Source organism: Micromesistius poutassou (assembly GCF_964030765.1).
Source record: "Micromesistius poutassou genome assembly, chromosome: 20".
NCBI lineage: Eukaryota > Metazoa > Chordata > Actinopteri > Gadiformes > Gadidae > Micromesistius > Micromesistius poutassou.
Genome location: NC_140290.1, coordinates 14,083,132 through 14,103,032, shown reverse-complemented (window position 1 = coordinate 14,103,032; position 19,901 = coordinate 14,083,132). Strand labels below are relative to the sequence as shown.

The 19,901-nt window shown below is 48.9% G+C and overlaps 3 protein-coding genes across 6 annotated transcripts in view; 2 read left to right on the top strand and 1 right to left on the bottom strand.

Moving 5' to 3' along the window:
- The first annotated feature begins 374 nt into the window (after positions 1-374).
- ppp1r10 (protein phosphatase 1, regulatory subunit 10) lies at positions 375-10,029 on the top strand. Of its 4 annotated transcripts, none has more exons than XM_084484914.1 (18): positions 375-385; positions 546-826; positions 3,567-3,675; positions 3,786-3,872; positions 3,989-4,124; positions 4,237-4,288; positions 4,415-4,504; positions 4,652-4,774; positions 4,879-4,984; positions 5,137-5,240; positions 5,400-5,542; positions 5,737-5,899; positions 5,995-6,162; positions 6,342-6,588; positions 6,724-7,012; positions 7,125-7,248; positions 7,692-8,042; positions 8,508-10,029. In XM_084484914.1, the coding sequence occupies exons 3-18, from the start codon at positions 3,569-3,571 to the stop codon at positions 8,666-8,668; spliced, it is 2,451 nt and encodes an 816-aa protein (XP_084341040.1). In that variant the 5' UTR covers positions 375-385; positions 546-826; positions 3,567-3,568; the 3' UTR covers positions 8,669-10,029. The 4 variants fall into 4 exon arrangements, with proteins under 4 accessions (XP_084341040.1, XP_084341041.1, XP_084341038.1 ...); XM_084484915.1 differs by having other exon boundaries at positions 5,992-6,135; XM_084484912.1 differs by having other exon boundaries at positions 5,992-6,162.
- A 2,440-nt stretch (positions 10,030-12,469) lies between these two features.
- agr2 (anterior gradient 2) lies at positions 12,470-15,073 on the top strand (the record flags this gene model as incomplete). Its single annotated transcript, XM_084484428.1, has 7 exons — positions 12,470-12,590; positions 12,780-12,843; positions 12,933-12,985; positions 13,448-13,524; positions 13,701-13,764; positions 14,364-14,447; positions 15,024-15,073. The coding sequence occupies 7 exons, from the start codon at positions 12,470-12,472 to the stop codon at positions 15,071-15,073; spliced, it is 513 nt and encodes a 170-aa protein (XP_084340554.1).
- A 555-nt stretch (positions 15,074-15,628) lies between these two features.
- The window catches only part of tspan13b (tetraspanin 13b), a 5,990-nt gene continuing 1,717 nt past the window's right edge, over positions 15,629-19,901 (bottom strand). The window contains exons 3-6 of the mRNA XM_084484676.1: positions 18,002-18,082; positions 17,784-17,897; positions 17,152-17,262; positions 15,629-16,591 (exon numbers count right to left, since the gene is read on the bottom strand). Of these exons, the coding sequence (XP_084340802.1) occupies positions 16,517-16,591; positions 17,152-17,262; positions 17,784-17,897; positions 18,002-18,082 (381 nt within the window). The 3' untranslated portion in view covers positions 15,629-16,516. The remainder of the gene's footprint in view (positions 16,592-17,151; positions 17,263-17,783; positions 17,898-18,001; positions 18,083-19,901) is intronic.

Genomic DNA, 19,901 nt, shown 5'->3' with positions numbered 1-19,901 from the left:
GTAGGCGGAGGCACCAACGACCACTTGACCTACATCCTGGGTAGCCATTTTTAGGAATTATAACTTGTCACATTTCTACGTTAAATATAGTCTTCTACCAAAGAAAGATTATTAATTCATACACCATTGTTTATAATGGACACAATTCATGAAATATAAGAAACTTTAAATTACAAATGTAGTAAGACTAGCTAGAATTTCATCGAAGTGTACACAGTACGCCATTATGCCCTTGGCAGGGCAGCGATGTCAACGTGCTTTTTCAGACTCCATTTTGTCGCCGTGCGCAGACCCGTGAGCAACCGCATCGGATGACGTCAAAGTCGTCACTGGGTATAAAAGACGAGCCCGCCTCCTCCGCGCTGATTCCTGGATTTGGTCAGAGGTGAGTGATGTCGCAAAGACATTGAGGCTATTTTCAACAAAATACTGTTTGTTTTCGATGAAATTAGGTCTTGTTTTGCCAAAACCCTTTAATGAACAAAAACATCCATAGGAGCGAGAAAACGTAAGTTAAATGTGTCTTTTTATTGTGTCTGTTGCAGGTCCGAATTTGTATTGCCGAAGATTTGGGGCTTCGAGGACTTTGAACGACCGTGCTCAAAATCCTATTTTTTCTTCAAGTAATGGACATTTGGTTACTATTTTTGCCTCCAGTTTGTTCCTGAAGGAAAAGCTAGCTTAGCTACCACAACCCCGCCCATAAGCAGTTTTTCAGTTGCTATAAAACCATAATGGTTGACTATATGAAACTGATGAAATAAGCTATAAGTGGCTTTATAGTACACTATAATAGACCCGAGACGCTGAGGATCTATAACCAATAGTAAGTTGACTTTTAAGGGCGTAATTTGACCCGAAATTAATCAAATGAAATTTAGCCATTAACGTAGGCTAGCCCCCGTGCTAGCGGTCTCCGTCAGAAGCGTTTAACATCGAAATACTAATTGGACCGTTGACAAAAGAGTATTTATAGCAGTACTTATTTTTATAGTATATTTATAGTATGAGCTCACACAGGAAAGTGGACGGAGAACAGAACGCTCCGCTTCTTTGTGTGTGAGACGGACGGGAAGACGTGGAGCCGAGCACTGCGCTAAATAACCATAAGCAATCTACTCATAAAGATTGCCGTAGGCAGGGAATGCTCGCGTTTATGTCGGATATTTTTTTGCCTGCCAACTTCCCAGGGTTGCTCCCCGGAACGAACCCGCAGTCTATACATAAAGATTGCATTAGTGTGAGGATGGTGGATTTGTCTTCTTCGTAGCTTTGTCTTTGTGTCATACTAGAGCAGGCGACCCTCCGCAGCCCAGGGTCTGTATCACCGTGTACAATCTGGGATAAAGATTGAGGATGGCTCCGCTCCGGAGAAGTGTCCTCTCCTACTTTAACAGGCGGGATGGCCCAATGTGTTTGGATCAGTTTCGCTTTCGTCCTTTTGAGAGAACACCAGAGGCAACCGCGCTTTTCACGGAGCCGCCGTTGGAGTTTACAACCTGAAGAGCCGCTCTGTGGTCGCTCTTGTTTTTCTAGTTAGCCTGTGTTGGGCAGCCAACGACATGCTCCGACAGCAGCTCAACTCAAACTGGTAGAAGTGCCATTGTTCTGGGGATAGCGCCAGTGGTTGGAGATGGCGTCGACAAGAGTGGTTAACCAGAGGGCAGGGCTTAGACGGTTCTAGTGAATCACTCAGGGATCACAAGCGCCCTCCCTTTGTGAGCACATTGGGCAAAGCCTGGTTAGGATCCGGTGTGAACAGCTGAATGACTGATGTCTACTTTACCCAATGCCTTTTATAGACCTAATGCGCTTCTCATTTTAGGGTTTTAATTAGTTCATCCATCATACCTTTTCCTTACTGATTACGTTATTTTTTTATACATTGCTCATGTCCATAATTTTGTAATGTAGATCTGTATTATAAAATATATTGTAAGTAAACATTTGAATACATAACTATATCCATTGTGGTAAAACCTTGATCTTAATAATTTCTTAACTTGCACGACCATTTTTATTGCCTAAATGGTAAATGGGCTAATGTTAAGATTTACTTAAATTTAAATGTATAACAATTGTGACATTTGCAGGAAATTTAGTTTTGCAGTGTTGTGGAGGTCAGACATTATAATACATCTACTACAACAGTTATACGGGTAAGACCAAACTGATTCCTCACATGACATTTGGAGTTCACATTTCATTCAAATTTGTGGATTGTGACACTATTCCTTAATTGAATTGGCAATAAAAACGACATTAGTGAAGTGTGTGATAGGCTTGGTAGTAATTGCTAATATACACTTTAACGCACATGCATGGAAATAAGGCTAAAATGTTTTAGTAACGTTCTAAACATTAAATATATGACAATTCATAAATATATTTTCGTTTTTACCATTTCACCTCTTGAAAGTAGAGGTCTGACCTGGCATAAATAGCAAGTTCCCTTATTTATGTGGAACCGCCACCCTTTTTGTTTGTACGTTGTTGCTTTGTTTGTGTTGCGTAATTGGACCGACGTGGTTCTTTTAATCCATCCAAACGTGTTTTCACATGAACAGGCAGCAGGGGGCAGTAGAGAAGCTGCTTCCTTGTTTAAGACCTGAGTCACATGGTACTAGATTTAGATAAACATTGAAAGCAATTGTCGCAGGAGATTACCTTTCAAATTGGCATGCTTAATAATAAACATAATTTTGGGGGATTATTTTAACCCCTTATAATAATTGAACGATGTGATTTTTTCAAAAAGGAAAGTCTAACTATGGCACTTGCATTATTTACTAGATATACAGTTTGAACATTTGAGAGTATATAGGTTCACCGTAGAAACGTATTTATATTTATTTAATTTCCTAGTTTGCCATTAAAGTGTGCCATTCTTAAAAACTAATATTAAGGAAAATATGTTTTATTTTGTGTGTGTTTACACTTGTTTCTTGGCTTCAAATAAAGAATAGACTTTTAAGAAACGAATGTCCTACCGTTTGACATGTTGAAATATGAGCTTCCTCTTTTGATTTGGTGGCGTCATTGCTTCACGGCCACTGCTGAGGCTGAACTCAACTGGAGAATGAGTGGTCACACACAGAAAAAATCAAAGTGGTTACCCTCAAGTGGGGAGGGACACTAGTGATGAAAATCACAAATGCTGGACTTGTGCAAATACAATCTGTGTGTGTGTGTGTGGTTTATTTTTGGTGAGTTAGGTTGAGTAACTGATGATTCATCTAGAAGACATGAATTGAGAAAAATTGTATTTGATAGGGCACACAATGGTGGGCGGTTGATGAATAGCCGTTGAGGCCCTGTCCCTGAAACGTCTTATGTTGCCTTTGATTGATAAAGGTGAGGGTGAACGTCTTGTGTGAGATTATTTGATTCGGGTTCCGGTTCACCTTTTAAACATGGAGCTCCCTGGCTGGTTGGCAAGCAAAAAAAAAAAAAAAGTTCAATTCAAAGACTAACAGAAAATGCTATCTTTCCAGAGACGGTAACGTAAACACACACATTGCATCTTCCTAATGTGTCCTAACCGTCAGATGTGTGTGTGTTTTCAGACATGGCGGTTGGCCCTGTCGACCCGCGGGAGATCCTGAAGGGGGTTGAAGCACTCCTGGGGAAAGATGGGGAGCTGCGCAGCTTGGAAGGAGTTCCCAAAGTGTTCAGGTGAGTGCCACCCGGACAGAAGGAAGGGAACAGGCCAGCGAGGTCAGGTTTTCAACCTTACAACAATGGACCAACCAAAGAATTGCTAAAGTGTCATTTCCTTCCCTCAGCCTGATGAAAGCTTCCACCAAGATGGTCAGTCGCTGCATGTACATGAACATCCTGCTGCAGACCAAGTCCCACGACATCCTCAACAGGTAAACTCCCCTGAAGTGACTTTAGGAGGTAGTTTCACAATGTCACAACATTCATTTCAAACCCATACCATGTTGACACATTAGGATTTTAACAATGTCATTTCTCATTAATTTAGGTTTATTCGAGTTGGGGGCTATAAATTGCTCAACGCCTGGCTGACCTACTCCAAAACCACCACCAACACGCCTCTTCTGCAGCTCATCCTGCTCACACTGCAGAAGCTGCCTCTGAAAGTAGACCACCTCAAACAGGTACTGGTCCCTTCTGCCTACCAGGCCCAACCACAAATACTGTTCAAACTACACTACAAAACTCCCTTTTTAGTGTATTTTGTAAGTTTAACTCAAATCCTTTTGTGCTTAGAACAACACTGCCAAACTGGTGAAGCAGTTAAGCAAGAGCGGCGAGACAGAAGGTGAGTTAGTTTGAGACCATTTGGTCGTAGCGCCAGACACACAAGGCTGTGTCTGTCCATGCAGCAGCCAGCAGATTCAAAGGTCATCAAATCATCACTTTAAACAAATCTCAATTTGAATTTCAGAGCTGCGGAAGCTGGCGGCCGTGCTGGTGGAGGGCTGGATGGCCATAATCCGCTCACAGAGCGTCCCCAACAGCGGGACGTCGCCCGCAGGTACAGGCGCGCCCCCCCCCCCTCCTCACGCCACCGCATCCCAGGAGCTCTGGGGCTCCCCGGGTGCTCTGATCCTCCGACATCGTGACCCTACTCTAACGCTCTCTCTCTCTCCCCCCCCCCCTTGTTGTGTTGGTGCTGCTGCAGATAAGAAGAAGAAGGAGGGCAAGGTGCCCATGCGAGAGGTGAAGGAGAAGGCGGTGGAGGAGGACAAGAAGAAGGAGAAGCCCAAGGCCCACGCGCCCAGCCACGCCAAGATCCGCTCCATAGGTGGGTTCACGGACCTGGAACACGGAGGAGGACGCCCTCGCCTCGCCCCCTTCTTTAAACGGCTTCTTCTAAACGCCTCCCGCCTATGCTTGTTTTGTTCACAGGACTGGAGATAGAAGTGGCCACCCCGGCTCTGGCTAAGAAGACCCCCGCCGCCCCTCAACTGGGAGACAAGTACAACATCAAGCCTGCTGTTCTCAAGAGGCCCAGGTACAAAGTCCTGCTCAGTGTCCCGCTCGCCGCTCGGCCGGCACGCCCTCTTGTGGCCTTTGCTCGAATTAACCAAACAAGAGATGACGTTTGTGTGTGTCGTCCCCTAGTGGCCGCGCGTCTGATCTTTTTGTATCTTGTGTTTCCCATAGCAACGGGCCGTTAGATCCCCCGCCGGTGGAGAAGAAGTACAAACCCCTGAACACTCCCTCCAACTCAGCCAAAGAGATCAAAGTGAAGATCATCCCCGCTCAACGTAGGTCACACACACACACACACACACACACACACACACACACACACACACACACACACACACACACACACACACACTCCCCCCTCTGTTTGCATAGGCTAATGGAGGTGGTGCCGGATCAGGGAGTAACTGTTGGTTCTCTCTTTCCCCCCCCTGCAGCTATGGAGTGTACCGGTTTCCTGGATGCCTTGAACTCAGCGCCTGTGCCTGGCATCAAGATTAAGAAGAAGAAGATGGGCTCTCCGGCCGGGGGGGCCGGTACCAGTCCCAGTGCCAAGGCCGTGTCCCCGACCTCCAACAAGGTACCAGTCAGCCCCCTCTGCTCACCTCATTGTCCCATGGCGGGATGAATGGTCATAGATCTCCTTAACACAGTACATTCTCATCCCTTTATGTCATTGCGTTTCAGCAGCGAGTGAAAACACTAACGCGTAGATGGTAAACCATACAAAATCAACCAGGTATAAACCATGACCCGTGTTCCCCTCCTCCCCAGCCAAACCCCTTCGACAGCAAGCCGGCCAACTACCAGGGCCTGACGGCCAAGCCCTCGTCGCCCGAGGGGGCGTCGTCGTGCCCCGCCCCCAGCGAGGACAGCCAGGACATGGAGCCCCCCGGGACCCCCGTGCCCGCCGACGACCCCGAGGCCTCTGACACCGGTAGGTCCCTCGCCACGCCGTCCCACCGTCTGCGGCCCCCCCCTCTGTCCGCCCGGAGCCGGTTCCTAAACTCTTAAAACCGTTGTTTTCAGCAGAGAAGCCGAACGCGCTGGCGGAGCCGCGGCGCGAGGAGGAGACGCTCACCAAGAAGGGCAAGAAGAAGAAGAGCGTCCGCTGGGCCGAGGAGGAGCAGCTCAAAGAGTACTTCTACTTTGACCTGGACGAAACGGAGAGAGGTGGGCAAATCCATATGACCACCACAGGTGGGAAACTCAATATGCCGTTCACCTAAACCACACACTTTACTGCTGCTTGCAGATTAGTATTGCACTGTACGAAAGATTTGAATGACAACCCGATGACCCAATGTGATTGACTGGTTAACCAACCAGGAGAGAGCAGCCCGATTAACGCCCACCACCTCTTCCTCTCCCTCTCATAGTGAACGTGAACAAGATCAAGGACTTCGGCGAGGCGGCCAAGCGGGAGCTGATGATGGACCGGCAGACCTACGAGATGTCCCGCCGCCTGTCCCACGACGCCATGGAGGAGCGGGTGCCCTGGACGCCCCCCCGGCCCTTCACCCTCACCGGGAGCCTGGTGCACCCGGGCTCCGGCAGCACGGAGAAGCTCACGCAGAGGGACCGCGAGATGGGCATCCTGCAGGAGATCTTCCTCAGCAAGGAGAGGTGAGGACTTGCGGCCTGCTGCTGCAGCAACACCCAGGGCCCTCGGTCTGGCCTGGAGCGGCGTTCCTTTTCCAGGACCTTTTGCGTCCAGCACAGAGTCGTAACCTGGTGCCCGCTTCCTTCCCCCCCCTCCAGCGTACCGGACAGCCCTCACGAGCCGGACCCCGAGCCGTACGACCCCATGCCGGCCCGCGTCATCCCCCTGGACGAGGACTCCAGCATGCCGGAGGACGGCTACATGGAGCCCATGGACACCACGCCGCAGCACGCCGGCGTCCTGGGCCTGGGCCTGGGCGAGGGCTCCAAGCTGCCCCCGGTGCTGGCCAACCTCATGGGCAACCTGGGGGGCAGCGGGCCCCCGCAGGCCCCCGGCAACCCGGCCGCACCCAGCGTCAACGTCCAGGAGCTGCTCTCGTCCATCATGGTACGGAGAGCCCGCCCTCCCTCCCTCCCCCGCTGATCACAGCATCGCCCGGAGTGTGGCCCAGGCCAGGGGTCTCACCGCACTGTTGTGTGTTTTTTTTTCCTGCCACTAGGGGGCGCAGGGGAACCAGTCCACGGAGGACCTCATCAAACAGCCCGACTTCTCGGACAAAATCAAGCAGCTGCTGGGCTCCCTGCAGCAGAGCCAGAACCAGAACCAGAACGGACCCCCGCCAGGTAAGCCTCCCCCTCACAGCCCCCTCACAGCCCGACGTCCCACCCTAGACCCTGCTGTCTGTAGCGGTGTGTCCTAACTAGGGGTGTAAATATTAATCGATTTGTATAGATTAATCGATTATACAGCCGACAATTTTTTTTTTTTTACAAATTTCCGTACTAGACCTGCACAGTAAGCACTAAAGTGTGTACAGAATACTGTTTATGTATTCTCAATAAAAGGCAAATTATAGATTGTTGATTATTATTGTTGATTTATTTGATATATCAATTGATATGTAAAAAATAATTGATTATCGAATCGAAGCGTATCGTGGGGACTTCTGAAGTATCGAAAATAATCAAATCACTGGCTTAAGAAATCAACATCGACGTTGAATCGTCACGAAGGCTCCGAGTGACGCCCCGAGTCCTAACGCAGAACCGTGTTCCCCCCCCCACAGTGAACCCGGGGCTGCTGGGCCACGGCCCCATGAACAACATGAACAACATGCAGATGCCCATGAACGGCTACCCCCCCAACCAGCCCCCCGGCGCGCCCCGCTTCCCCCACCCGCCGCCGCCCCACAACCACGGCCCCCCCTTCAACGCCGGCCCCCGCATGATGGGCCCGCCGCCGGGCCAGGGCCACGGCGACAACGGGGGCAACTACTGGGGCGACGACTCCATGAGGGGGGGGCCGCCGCGCGGGGGCCACTTCCACCGCGGGGGGCGGGGCCGGGGAGGCGAGCCGGGGCCCTTCAGGGGCCGCGGGTCCCGCGGGGGGCCCCGCGGCGGACACAACAACATGAACGGTGGGTGCACATACGCACACACACACATACGCGCACACATACGCACACACACATACATTGTATTAAAGCTGACATATAATACCACCAGGTGTGAGTGTGATTGGGCGTGTCCACCTGGATGTAAGACGGATTGTTGAGCAACGTTTGCTACAGTCCACTGGGTAGACTGGTCTGTCCAGTGTACATCTAGGTGGACACGCCCACTTGTGATGTCAGAAGAGGCAGTTTTTTTCAAAACGGCTTGTAACGGCTAATCACACTCACACCTGGTGGTATCAGAGGACACCTTTAAGATCATGCATTAAGGTAACCAACATCATCGAGTTTCTTACCACACAAAGATGAAGACAGTGATTCAGTGCTAAGTGAACCCATACGGCCGCTGGTTGAACGGTCTCCACCAGCTGTGCCTCTTGTAACACGTGTGTGTGGTGTGTGTGTGTGTGTGTGTTCTCCTCTCCGCAGACATGTCCAAGAGGCCCGTGTGTCGCCACTTCATGATGAAGGGAAACTGCCGCTACGAAAGCAACTGTGCCTTCTACCACCCGGGGGTGAACGGCCCGCCGCTCCCCCCCAACCACCCCGCGCACAACCAGCACCCCCCCCACCCTCAGCACGGACACTGAGGTGCCGCGCCCGGCCCCCGCCGCCGAGACTTTGTCAGCCCAGACTTTGTGCTGCAGGCGGCTGAGGACCCCCGGGAGACGGACGGACGGACGGACGGAGGGAGGGAGGGCCTCCGACCGCCCCCCCCCCTCCCCTCTGTGCACCCTGACACTGGTCTCCGTCTCTCCATCGAATGATGACTTTAACTTATCGACCTGCTCAGTCGTTTGTTTTGTTTGTTTTAAAACTGTAAACCCCCCCCCCTCTTTCAAAGTGCTAAAATCACACGACTGAAACCAACCCCCACCCCCCCTCCTTAACCACTTCTGGAGCCAGTAGTGGAGCTGGGCTCCGCACGCCTTTCATTCCCCGCTGAACACACACACACACACACACACACACACACACACCACTACTATGAGAGGACTGAGTCCTACTGGCTGAAGGTCCACTCCTCTCAGAGTCCAGGGCATTGAGCTGCTCCAGCGACCGTCATAACGTGTCCCGGGGGAGGAAGAAGACGTTTGTTTCCACAGTTGTGTCCACATGTTTGCAAGGTTTCCTGGTATTCTTCTGGCAACCTCAACGTAGTCGGTAGAAACAGGATTGTTGAGGGTCCTGTGCGATCCCCCCTCCCCCCCCCCCATAGCGTTGTGATGAGTATTTGGTGAGATGACAACAGGAAGCATTTCCCACTCAACAGAAGCTCCCGTCTTCCCCGAGCAATCCTGTTCCTCCTGACGTATCAAATCACTTTCAATCCAGACTCCCATGAACCAGAGCAGGGAGGGGATCTGTATTATTAACCCTCCGTCTAGTGTTCCTGGAGCTCTGAACTCTAGGGAAGGGAAGTCGCTCTATGAACAGATACCACTGGCCTTTGTTGTGCTATCAACTGTAAGCCGTTAGGTTACCCCATCAATAAGAGAAATGCAACATGTTTGCCAGCATGCTTCTGCAGAACCTTCCAGCTCTCCCTGTCTCTGGTTCCCGGGTCGTGTTGCTGCCTCTCTACGTCCGGGGTCTGGGTCAACATGGCGGAGGAACGCATCGTCAGTGTTAAAACGACTTGTCAAAGACTGATCAACTGTTGTTTGTGTCAGGTATATAGCGTTTTCTGTGAAAACAATGGCCTTTGTGTCTCTTGTGGGACTGTGCAAATGTTTTTTTTTTTCTTTTTTCTGTGGCACCAAACCCAGATTTTATTTTGATGCAGTGCTAATAATAATAATGAGGCCTCTTATAAAAGAGGGGGCCAACTTTTTTTTTTTGGGGTGGATAAAATGTTAATATTTTTGTTTGTGTAAATAGGTGCACATCCGACACACATAAGTACGAGTATGTTTTGTACACAAATGTATCTAATAAATGTCTCCAAGTAAAATTTAAACGGTAACCTCTCAGCTCCATTCATTTGCCGAGCGGTGACGTGTGATCGCCGTGGCGATGGCAAGGCATCGTCATCCTTAAGACGAGCCGGAATGAAACCACTATCGAATCAGGTTTCCTTACCCGCTCTCACTTTTAGTTAGTCCTGCTCCCGTGTTTGCGTCATGCGTCAGATCCGTGTTATCAGGGCGGGGTTAGCAGAAGGCAAACGATAGAGTGGTTTCAGGAGCGGCCTTTACACAGCGGCCCTCCTAGTCAAATATTGACCTGCTGTTGGAACAAAGGGAGAGAGGGTTAAGGACACCTCAGCACTGCTGGGACCTCAGGGTTCAACCTGCGGGGCCAGACCCCCGTTAATGCCTGGTAACGTCCCAGGCATTCCTCAGCATAACGTGCTCAAATAGTGCATATGTTTTATTCAGATATCCCATTTTGTGAAAAGATTATCGAAGATTCAATTGCTGTTGGTCAAATAAAACGGGATTGTATATAATTAGTGATATGATTAGTCAAAATTATATTTTTAAAATGTTACCTATTCAACCAGTATAAAAAGAAATTATATATATATATATATATATATACATATATCATTCTTATATAATAATTATACATCATGTAGAAGAATATGGCTGCTCTTCTACTAGCCAAACTTCTTTTTGAACCAGTTTTAAAACTAATAGAAGTACCAATAAGAAATGTGTAATTGAATGGCTTCCTATATACCATAGAGCTGCTGTGTAAATATCAAGTTTGGTGTGAGTGAGTAGGTGCTTATTGATGTCTGTCAATTTAGATACCCCATGGAAATAAACATATATGTCAACGCCACATTGGATGATGAGTAAGCTGGATTGGTTTGCTGGAACCCTTTATGTGTATTTAATTTGTAGTTCTAACCATAACCCTTAAGTTGTGTAGTTAAGTGTAGTTCTAACCCTAGCCTTTATGTTGTGTAGTTATGTGTAGTTCTAACACTAACCCTTTATGTTGTGTAGTTATGTGTAGTTCTAACCCTAACCCTTTACGTTGTGTAGTTATGTGTAGTTCTAACCATAACCCTTAAGTTGTGTGGTTATGTGTAGTTCTAACCCTAACCCTTAAGTTGTGTGGTTATGTGTAGTTCTAACCCTAACCCTTTATGTTGTGTAGTTATGTGTAGTTCTAACCCTTGCGGTCCATGAACATGCAGGATGGACACATTTAGATATCTGAACTACATTGACATTTACATTGAGGGCCTTTAGCACAGGCTAGCGTCACGTTCCTGTTCCAATGAGGGGCTGCTATGCTAACGGCTTCATTCTTTCACGTTCACTTCCCTGGACGAGAGAGCCCCAACAAGGCTTCCATTGATGGAGAACGGGTCGTATTACCTGTGTGTGTGTGTGTGTGTGTGTGCCTGTGTGTGTGTGTGTGTGTGTGTGTGTGTGTGTGTGTGAGAGAGTGTGCCTGTGTGCGTGCGTGCGTGCGTGCGTGCGTGCCTGTGTGTCTGTGTCCTGAGCCATCCACCCATTGTGCTCAGGAATATAATATGGACGTTTTATTTTGGACTGACCCAGTATATCTGCAACACTGGCTGATTGTTCCTATTTTCCAATATAAGCAGAATAAATATACATTATCCTATTAAATCAACCTCTTTGTGTGAGCGCAGAAATCAATGAACCCATTGGTGAGGAGCCAGTGGTGACGAGCTCTTCGTCGTTATGATCCGTCATCGCACCTCACGCCAATGCTGAGCTGTCCTTGGCGCAATGCCAAACCTCCCAACACCCAAGAAATCCTCACACACACCGACACCCAAGTAAGGTGCTGAAGAAGAAAGTTGTCCCTTTCTCTCTTCAATAAAAGGTCACCGTTAAACCAAATGTGACTAACTAATGTGTGTTAACTAATATGATCTGGAAGAATAAGACATCATGATGTCATTCATCCATTAACCTAGTGGTGGTGGTGGTGGTGGTGTTGGAGGTGGAGGTGGAGGTGGAGGGTGAGGAGGTGGTGGTGGTGGTGGGGGGGTGGAGGGGGGGACAGTCTGAAACAGGTAGAGCGTTGTGTCGGGGGGGGGGGGGGGGGTGGGGTGCGGTGGGCTAAAGGCGGGGCCGCCAGGTGAAGGAGGGGCTAGCAGGTGAAGGCGGTGTATAAATGCGCTGCAGGTGGAGAGGGGAGAGACACGCAGCAGGCTCCCACCACCCACCGTCGTCAAGGCAACAACGCAAAGACAAAACTGCCAAGGAACAGGTAAGACGGCCGTGGCTGCTCATCCCCCTAAGCCCCTCGGGGTGACAGGATGTACACGCACCTCGGGTCCCCAGGGGGTCCGGATGGTCCTCCAACTCAGCTCCGGGATCGTTCAGTTTGTTGAAGTCACGTTGATACGGGCGACCTAAAGCCTTCTGTGCCATTCCTTGTCTTGTCTTGCAGCAACGATGACTAAAGCCATCCTGTTGGTGCTGTTGGTGCTGGTGGCCGTGTGCTCCACCCTGGGGAAGCCGGAGCAGAAAAACATCCCCAAAAGGGGCAAGAGGATTCCTCAGACTCTCTCCAGAGGTTTGTGCCATGCCCAGCTCACCTTACACACACACACACACACACACAAACAGCTCGTACCCATGTTAGGATCCGGCTCTTGTCTTTGATATTGGTATTGTTCTGAAATGTTTCCTCTGTGTGTGTGTGTGTGTGTGTGTGTGTGTGTGTGTGTGTGTGTGTGTGTGTGTGTGTGTGTGCGTGCCACAGGATGGGGTGATCAGCTGATCTGGGCCCAGACCTACGAGGAGGCTCTGTACTGGTCCAGGTGGAGGTGAGTGCCACCCGAGGGCCCCTTTAAACACGCTCAACCACAGGGCCATGCGTGTGTCTGAACCACGTGTGTCTGTCTCTCTCTCTCAGGAACAAGCCCCTGCTGGTCATCTTCCACCTGGAGGACTGCCCCCACAGCGCCCGTGAGTCCCATGCACAGTTTGTACAGTGCAATGTTAGTTGTTAAGTGTGATGTTAAGTTAACATGTCAAATGTTTAAGCGTTGGCGTGCCTGAGAGAGATGGTAAAGGAATTCTAATGCATGGTTTAAAACCATTTAGACAACAGCAAACTGAGAGTGAGAGGGAGAAAGAGAGTGTGTGAATGTGTGAGTGCACGTGTGTCTGTGCGTGTGTGTGTGTTGTATTGTGTGTGTGTGTGTGTGTGTGTGTGTGTGTGTGTGTGTGTGTGTGTGTGTGTGTGTGTGTGTATGTGTATGCATGCGTGTGAATGTGTGTGTGTGTGTGTGTGTGTGTGTGTGTGTGTGTGGGTGTGTTTGCTGATGTGTAATAGCAGGATGTGTGGTACCAGGACATCCTGCTCTGATTATCATACTGCTGAGTCGCTGAGTTGTCATGCAATCTTTTGTTTACCTGCGGCTCCAGTGATGAAGAAGGCTTTCGCAGACGACAAGGAAGTACAGAAAATCTTGGATGAGGACTTTATTGTCCTGAATCTTATGGTATGTCCCATCGTTTAAAGCGGATTCATACAGATTGACAGTGATTGTATCAAGAATCTCCTAAGATCAATTCATATTTTGGTAGTAAAGCACATGAGCTTTGTAGGTTTAATATCGAGAGTCACTCACTTACAGCATGAACAATAGCCACACCCTCTCTCTCTTTCACCCAACAGTACGAAACCACGGACAAACATCTCTCCCCTGACGGACAGTACGTCCCCAGATTCCTGTTCGTCGGTAAGATATCTCACATCACGTTCTCGACACGGCTGCTCTCCAACCAGCTCTGTGTCTCACCCTCCCTCTCCCTGTCTCACCCTCCCTCTCCCTGTCTTACCCTCCCTCTCCCTGTCTTATCCTCCCTTTCCCTTTGCCCCCCCCCCCCAACTCCGTATCTCATCCTCCCTCTCCCTCTGTCCCCCCACCTTAACCCCCCCTCTCCCTCTGTCTCACCCTCCCTCTCCCTCTGTCCCCCCCACCTTAACCCTCCCTCTCCCTCTGTCTCACCCTCCCTCTCCCTCTGTCCCCCCCCACCTTAACCCTCCCTCTCCCTGTCTCACCCTCCCTCTCCCTCTGTCCCCCCCACCTCCCTGTCTCACCCTCCCTCTGTCCCTCACCTCCCTGTCTCACCCTCCCTCTCCCTCTTCCCCCCTACCTTTGTGTGTAACCCTCCCTCTGTCCAACACCTCCATGTCTCACCCTCCCTCTCCGTCCCCCCCACCTCCCTGTCTCACCTTCCCTCTCCCTCGGTCCCTCTCCACCTCCCTGTCTCACCCTCCCTCTCCCTCTGTCCCTCTCCACCTCCCTGTCTCACCCTCTCTCTGTCGCCCACCCAGATCCCTCCATGACAGTCAGGGCAGACATCACTGGCCGCTACTCCAACCGCATGTATGCGTACGAGCCTATGGACATGAAGATCTGTGAGTACAGGGTTTCACCACCCCACCTGATGACCAGTAGGGGTGGGAAAAATAATCGATTCTTCGATCGCGATTCTCTCTAGAACGATTCCGTCTCGATGCAGAAAAATTAATAATCTGAAACAAATTTAATAATAAAAAGATTTTTATTTTTTTGTTTATTATTAAATTTGTTCGCCTGCTGCAAGAGCGCTACAGAAAACTCCTTTCTGCCTTCTCTGCGCAGAGAACCGACTTTATCTAATGTAAAATATTAGATAAGGTAATTCATCTGTTGATTGTCTTTAATGATCATCACACAAGTAGGAAGTGATTAGCAAACTCTAGTAGTAGCAAAGTCAGATGTATATATATATTTTTGGAAATCCCGCATGGAAATGTACATTAAAAAAATGGTTGAATCGAGATGCATCGAGATGCATCGATAATTGTTTTACAGTCGAATCGTTGACCTCTGAATCGGAATCTAATCGAATCGTGAGGTGCCAAGAGATTCCCACCCCTAATGACCAGGCACACACTATTCAACTGTTTATTAAATTGAATGACATTAAATTGTCCACTTTCCCTCCTCAGTATTGGAAAGCATGGCCAAGGCCAAGAAGCTGCTGAAGACCGAATTATAGGATGTGACAAATTGATCCAGTGAGCTTAATTTGGTGTTCATTCCTCTTGCTGTCACTAGAGTTTACATTTGGTAAATTAAGCACTGTTTGTTGCCTTAACTGTCACTTGAAGGTTATCTGCATTGGACCTGCTCAATAACTCATAAGTATATGTTGTCCAAAGAATGTCTGTGCTGTGGCCTACAACCATGTATTTTTAATAAACTAAAGTGTTTCAAACTATTTGCTTCTTCGCCTCCGTTTCTGGCACCACCTTTTTAAACGGGTCAAAGTCTCACTTAAAGAGTGCGGGGCTGACGGGGGGGGCGGGGGACTGAAGTCACAGCTGCCGACGCGTGTTTAACCTTCTGGAGGGGCGGGGGGGGGTCAAAGGTCAATGAGTGGTTAACATCGTGGAGGGGCGGGGTCAGGCGTCAAGCGGTTGGGAAGCGGTTACCCGGGATGAGCGTCCGCCGCTAGCGTAAGGCGCAGACCGCAGACCGGCCCCGTTTATACACGGCTCCAAGCGACGGCAGACCGAGCGTCTGGCTACGCCTGGACTCACACAAAGTGCACTTAAGGAATACGTGTTTTATTTACCTTTCGAGGTTGAATACATTTTTCACATCACTTGGATCTCAAACTCAAAACAACAGCATGAAATAATAATGTATTTTGTTTTCGGTTTAATATGTACAGTACAAAGAGTGGATTAAGTAGCTTCCCAGTAGCGCGTTAGTCAGAATCATGCAGAAGGCAGAACACACACACACACACACACACACACACACACACACACACACACAACAGCCACCAGCCGCGGAGCGTCAGGAGTCAGGACACACACACACGCACGCACGCACACACACGCGCACACACACACACACACACACACACACACAAACCTTCAAATTCAGTTTAAATAAATGACTGTGATCATTAGTGCTAAAGATTGACGTTATTGCATTCAGTAGATTTTAGCGTTTCACAGTTAAGATCAATAAAAACATAATTTAATACATTTGGAGGAGTTAAATAGAAAAAGCAGGCCTGCATACACATTTTCATACACAGCAAAATGTACACAACCTATTTAACAAACATGGTGCATACATCATGTTAATAAACCATATTAACACCATGTTAACACACCATGTTTATACACCATGTTAACACCATGTTTATACACCATGTTTATACACCATGTTAACACCATGTTTATACACCATGGTTCTGGTTGCCTCTGCAGGGGTTCTAGATAACGGACGTCATGCAAACCTCTCATTCAGAATAAAAACCCGGCACATGCAGCATCCTTGAAGTCCAAAGTGTCGTGTATTTCTGTTCAGTAGCGGTACACACCTCTGGTTAAATAAAAACACCTTCATGAAACAACATACACGAGGAGATCAGCGCAGTAGTGAGTGGACAGTGCAGAGGGGCCGTCGGCGTCACGGGGGGCCTCTAGAGGAAGGCACTGGGGTTGGCCCGCGGGTCTTTCTGGTTCCTGTACCGGTACGTGAACCAAACGCCCAGCATCTAGGAAAAGGACAGGAACAAAACCTTGGTTCAATGGTGCGCTAAAGTACCCCGGAGATCCAAAGTTCTCGCGAGAGCACAATTTGAATTTGCTCAGCGAGTCACTCGAGCGATATACTCACTCCCCGATTCCACCTGGATCCGAACATTAACCAATCACATCTGGTGTATCTGATATAGGCGGGCCAAAAGCGTTGCTGTTTTACCCACCGGATACGGCAAGAGTCTAATCTATTGGTCAGCTCCGCTGGTCTGAATACGTCACCCCTTGTGTTCTTCTGATTGGTCGTAGTGTTATCCAATTGCGTGCAGTGATATTTTCAAATGCACGCTTGGTGCCGCCTCTAGAGCCATTTTCAATAACTCGTTGCCAGACCCTACAGCTTTCTAGATGTGGGCCTGGATTTCCAGGCTCGCATTAAAGGGCAGCATTACACACTCTAACAGACACACACTGGGCTCCACGACATGTGACCATGATGTCAATAATGCAATGTGAACATAGCGATCTTGTCATTCTGGTTCTCCTGATTGTGATAACAGTGGAGTGAGCAGCAGACCTCGGTGAAGCTGAAGAAGAGGCCCAGGCCGCCCACGTAGCGCAGCACCTGGCCCGCGTGCGCCTGGATCTGCTCCGCGCACGGCGAGCACGAGTTGTTGGGGTAGCAGGCCTACAACACACGTACACACAGACACACACACACACACACACAGACATAGACACAGACATAGACACAGACAGATACAGAGACACACACACACAGAGGCACACACACACACACACACGCACGCACAGACACACACACACATAGACACACACACACACATACACAGAGACACACACACAGATACACAGAGGCACACACACACACACGCACGCAAAGACACACACACAGATACACACACACACACACCCACACATGCACGCACAGACAGACACATACACAGAGACGCACATAGACACACACACACACACACACACACACACACACACACACACACACACACACACACACACACACACACACACACACACACACACACACACACACACACACACACACAGACACAGAGAGGTTTCACCGTGAGGACATGAGAAATTCAGAGGCCCACGTCTCATCTGTAAAATGGTAAAAAAAAGCTTTGGTGAAGAAGACAACGGGTGGAGGAGCGAGGACGGTGTTGAACGTACAGCGTCGCAGGTGGAGTTGTACTCCACCTGCCTGAAGCCGCAGCAGTTGAAGCTCTTCTCCACGTCCCGCTGGGTGCTCTGAGAGTTGTTCCAGCCCACCTCCAGGAGGTGCTCCTGCACACACACACACACACACACACACACACACACACACACAGTGTTTATTTGGGTGAAACAATATGCATGGTATGCATCCCATCGTTGGGGTTTGGCGTTACCTGCTGCTCTTTGTTGATGGCCAGACAGGCGCTGGAGACGGAGAACTGCACGATGAACACCATGAACAAGACGATCATGTACTGGACCCCGTCGTCAAGGAACAAGGTCAAACATCAGCATTTAAAACACAACCTGAAGGCCCCGCCAGGAAAGCAACAGCTTCAGCTTTATACTTGCTGATTAAGGACACCGTTTAGGGAGCCCTTACAGTACTCTGGTCCGGAGGTTATCGAGGCACGGACACCTTTTACAGCAGCAGAGAAGACGAGGATGTCATGAATTCTAGCAATGTTACTGAGAGGAACCAGAGGGAATTCTTAGAGATTGGAGGTTGCTGTGTGGCTGAAGGGAGGGCAGGATCAGCAGTGACGCTGCCACATTGTGACCGTTTATGTTGAGTAAGAACTTCTGGGAGGAGGGACTCAAACTCAGTCGAGTTTGAAGAAGTGAAACTGTTGTCCATGGTGGCGTATGATGTGACCTAGCGGGAGGACGAGGAGGAGGAAGAACAGCGGGCCAAGCACCGAGCCATGGGGTGCACCACAGGGCACAGGGGTAGAGTGAGACCGGCTGTGATGGATGGAGACGTGGTGAAACCTGTCAGAGGTATGAGCTGAACAATGAGGGCTGAACCAGCGATGCCAATACACGAGCGCAGGCGGTTGAGGAGGAAGAAGCTGTTGATCCGTATCAAATGAGGCACTGAGGTCCATCAGGAGGAGAAATCAGAGGAGGGACGGTCATTGGTGACTTCACGCACAGCGTTTTCTGGTGCTGGTGTGTTACAAAGGCGTATGGCAGTGTTTCATATATATGCTTAGTTCTTGAGCTGTGCTGGAATGACAGATCGAAGTATTTCCGACAGAAACGGTAGGCTTGAATCGTGGTGTTGGGGGCAGGTCAGGTTAGGAGGTCATCTTGAGGATGTGTGTGAGGTGAAGCTTTAGGGGAGAACGGGGCAGAGGTGAGGGGCGAGGTTATAGACCTCTGAAGAACAAGTCCCGCCTCCAAGGTTCCCGCTTCCCTCAGTCAAATGTCTGTGGGAAATAACATGGGGTTTTTGAATGATCGTACATAACAAACTCTGTAGGTGGCGGAGAAGTAAAAGCTGCGTCACGTTTTGAACTACACACTTTTTCCATCTAGTTTCGACTGGGTTTTTGGATTGTCGGTGCCGTTAAAGTAGCATTAATAATCGTTTACTACTTTAACGGCACCGACAATACAAGAACCGGAGCCTCGGAGGCGGGACTTATTCTTCAGAGGTCTATTGCACCCAAGAGGAGGGAGACCGATCAGATACAGTTATAGGAGACAAACTGTGGGAGGATGGTGGAGCAGTGGGTAGGAGGCTCTCTGACTCACTCCCTAAGGTGACAAATGACAGGGTTTAGGGAGAACAGTGTTATAAGCTCTCCTTATCAGCTTTCAAATGCAAATAAAATGTGCTGAAAGGCATATCAAACATTAATGTTATCGACACATTATTTGTTCATATGCAAACATTAGTTTGTCTTTTGTCACAAGATTTTGGATGGGGCAAGTATTTCACGTCAATACTTTACCGCTGTCTTAAGTGGTACTTAGCCTCACTCTTATATTTTATTATATTTTATTGTCTTTCTTTTTAATATTAGTAAATGTCCTTCTGTTGTGCACTTCAATGTTTACTTTTAGTGTTAGGAAATGTCTTGTCTTATCTGTCGTCTTGTCTCATCACTTAATCTGTTCACCGTGGCGGGATAGTGAGAAACGTGTTCTCGATTGCTTTGTATGTCTACATGTGAAGTCATTGACAATAAAGCGGACGTTGACTTTGATCAGTTCATAACAGCTCCGTTAAAATAGCTTTTCAGATATAGGTCAGGTGAAGGGCTTCCAAGTTCAAAATGTAACTGA

Bases quoted from the DNA above. Each gene is read 5' to 3' on its own strand.
- ppp1r10 (XM_084484912.1), top strand. From the start codon at position 3,569: ATGGCGGTTGGCCCTGTCGACCCGCGGGAGATCCTGAAGGGGGTTGAA. The intron at 4,505-4,651 runs GTACAGGCGCGC...GTGCTGCTGCAG, and splicing joins CAGCGGGACGTCGCCCGCAG to ATAAGAAGAAGAAGGAGGGC. The intron at 7,013-7,124 runs GTACGGAGAGCC...TCCTGCCACTAG, and splicing joins AGCTGCTCTCGTCCATCATG to GGGGCGCAGGGGAACCAGTC.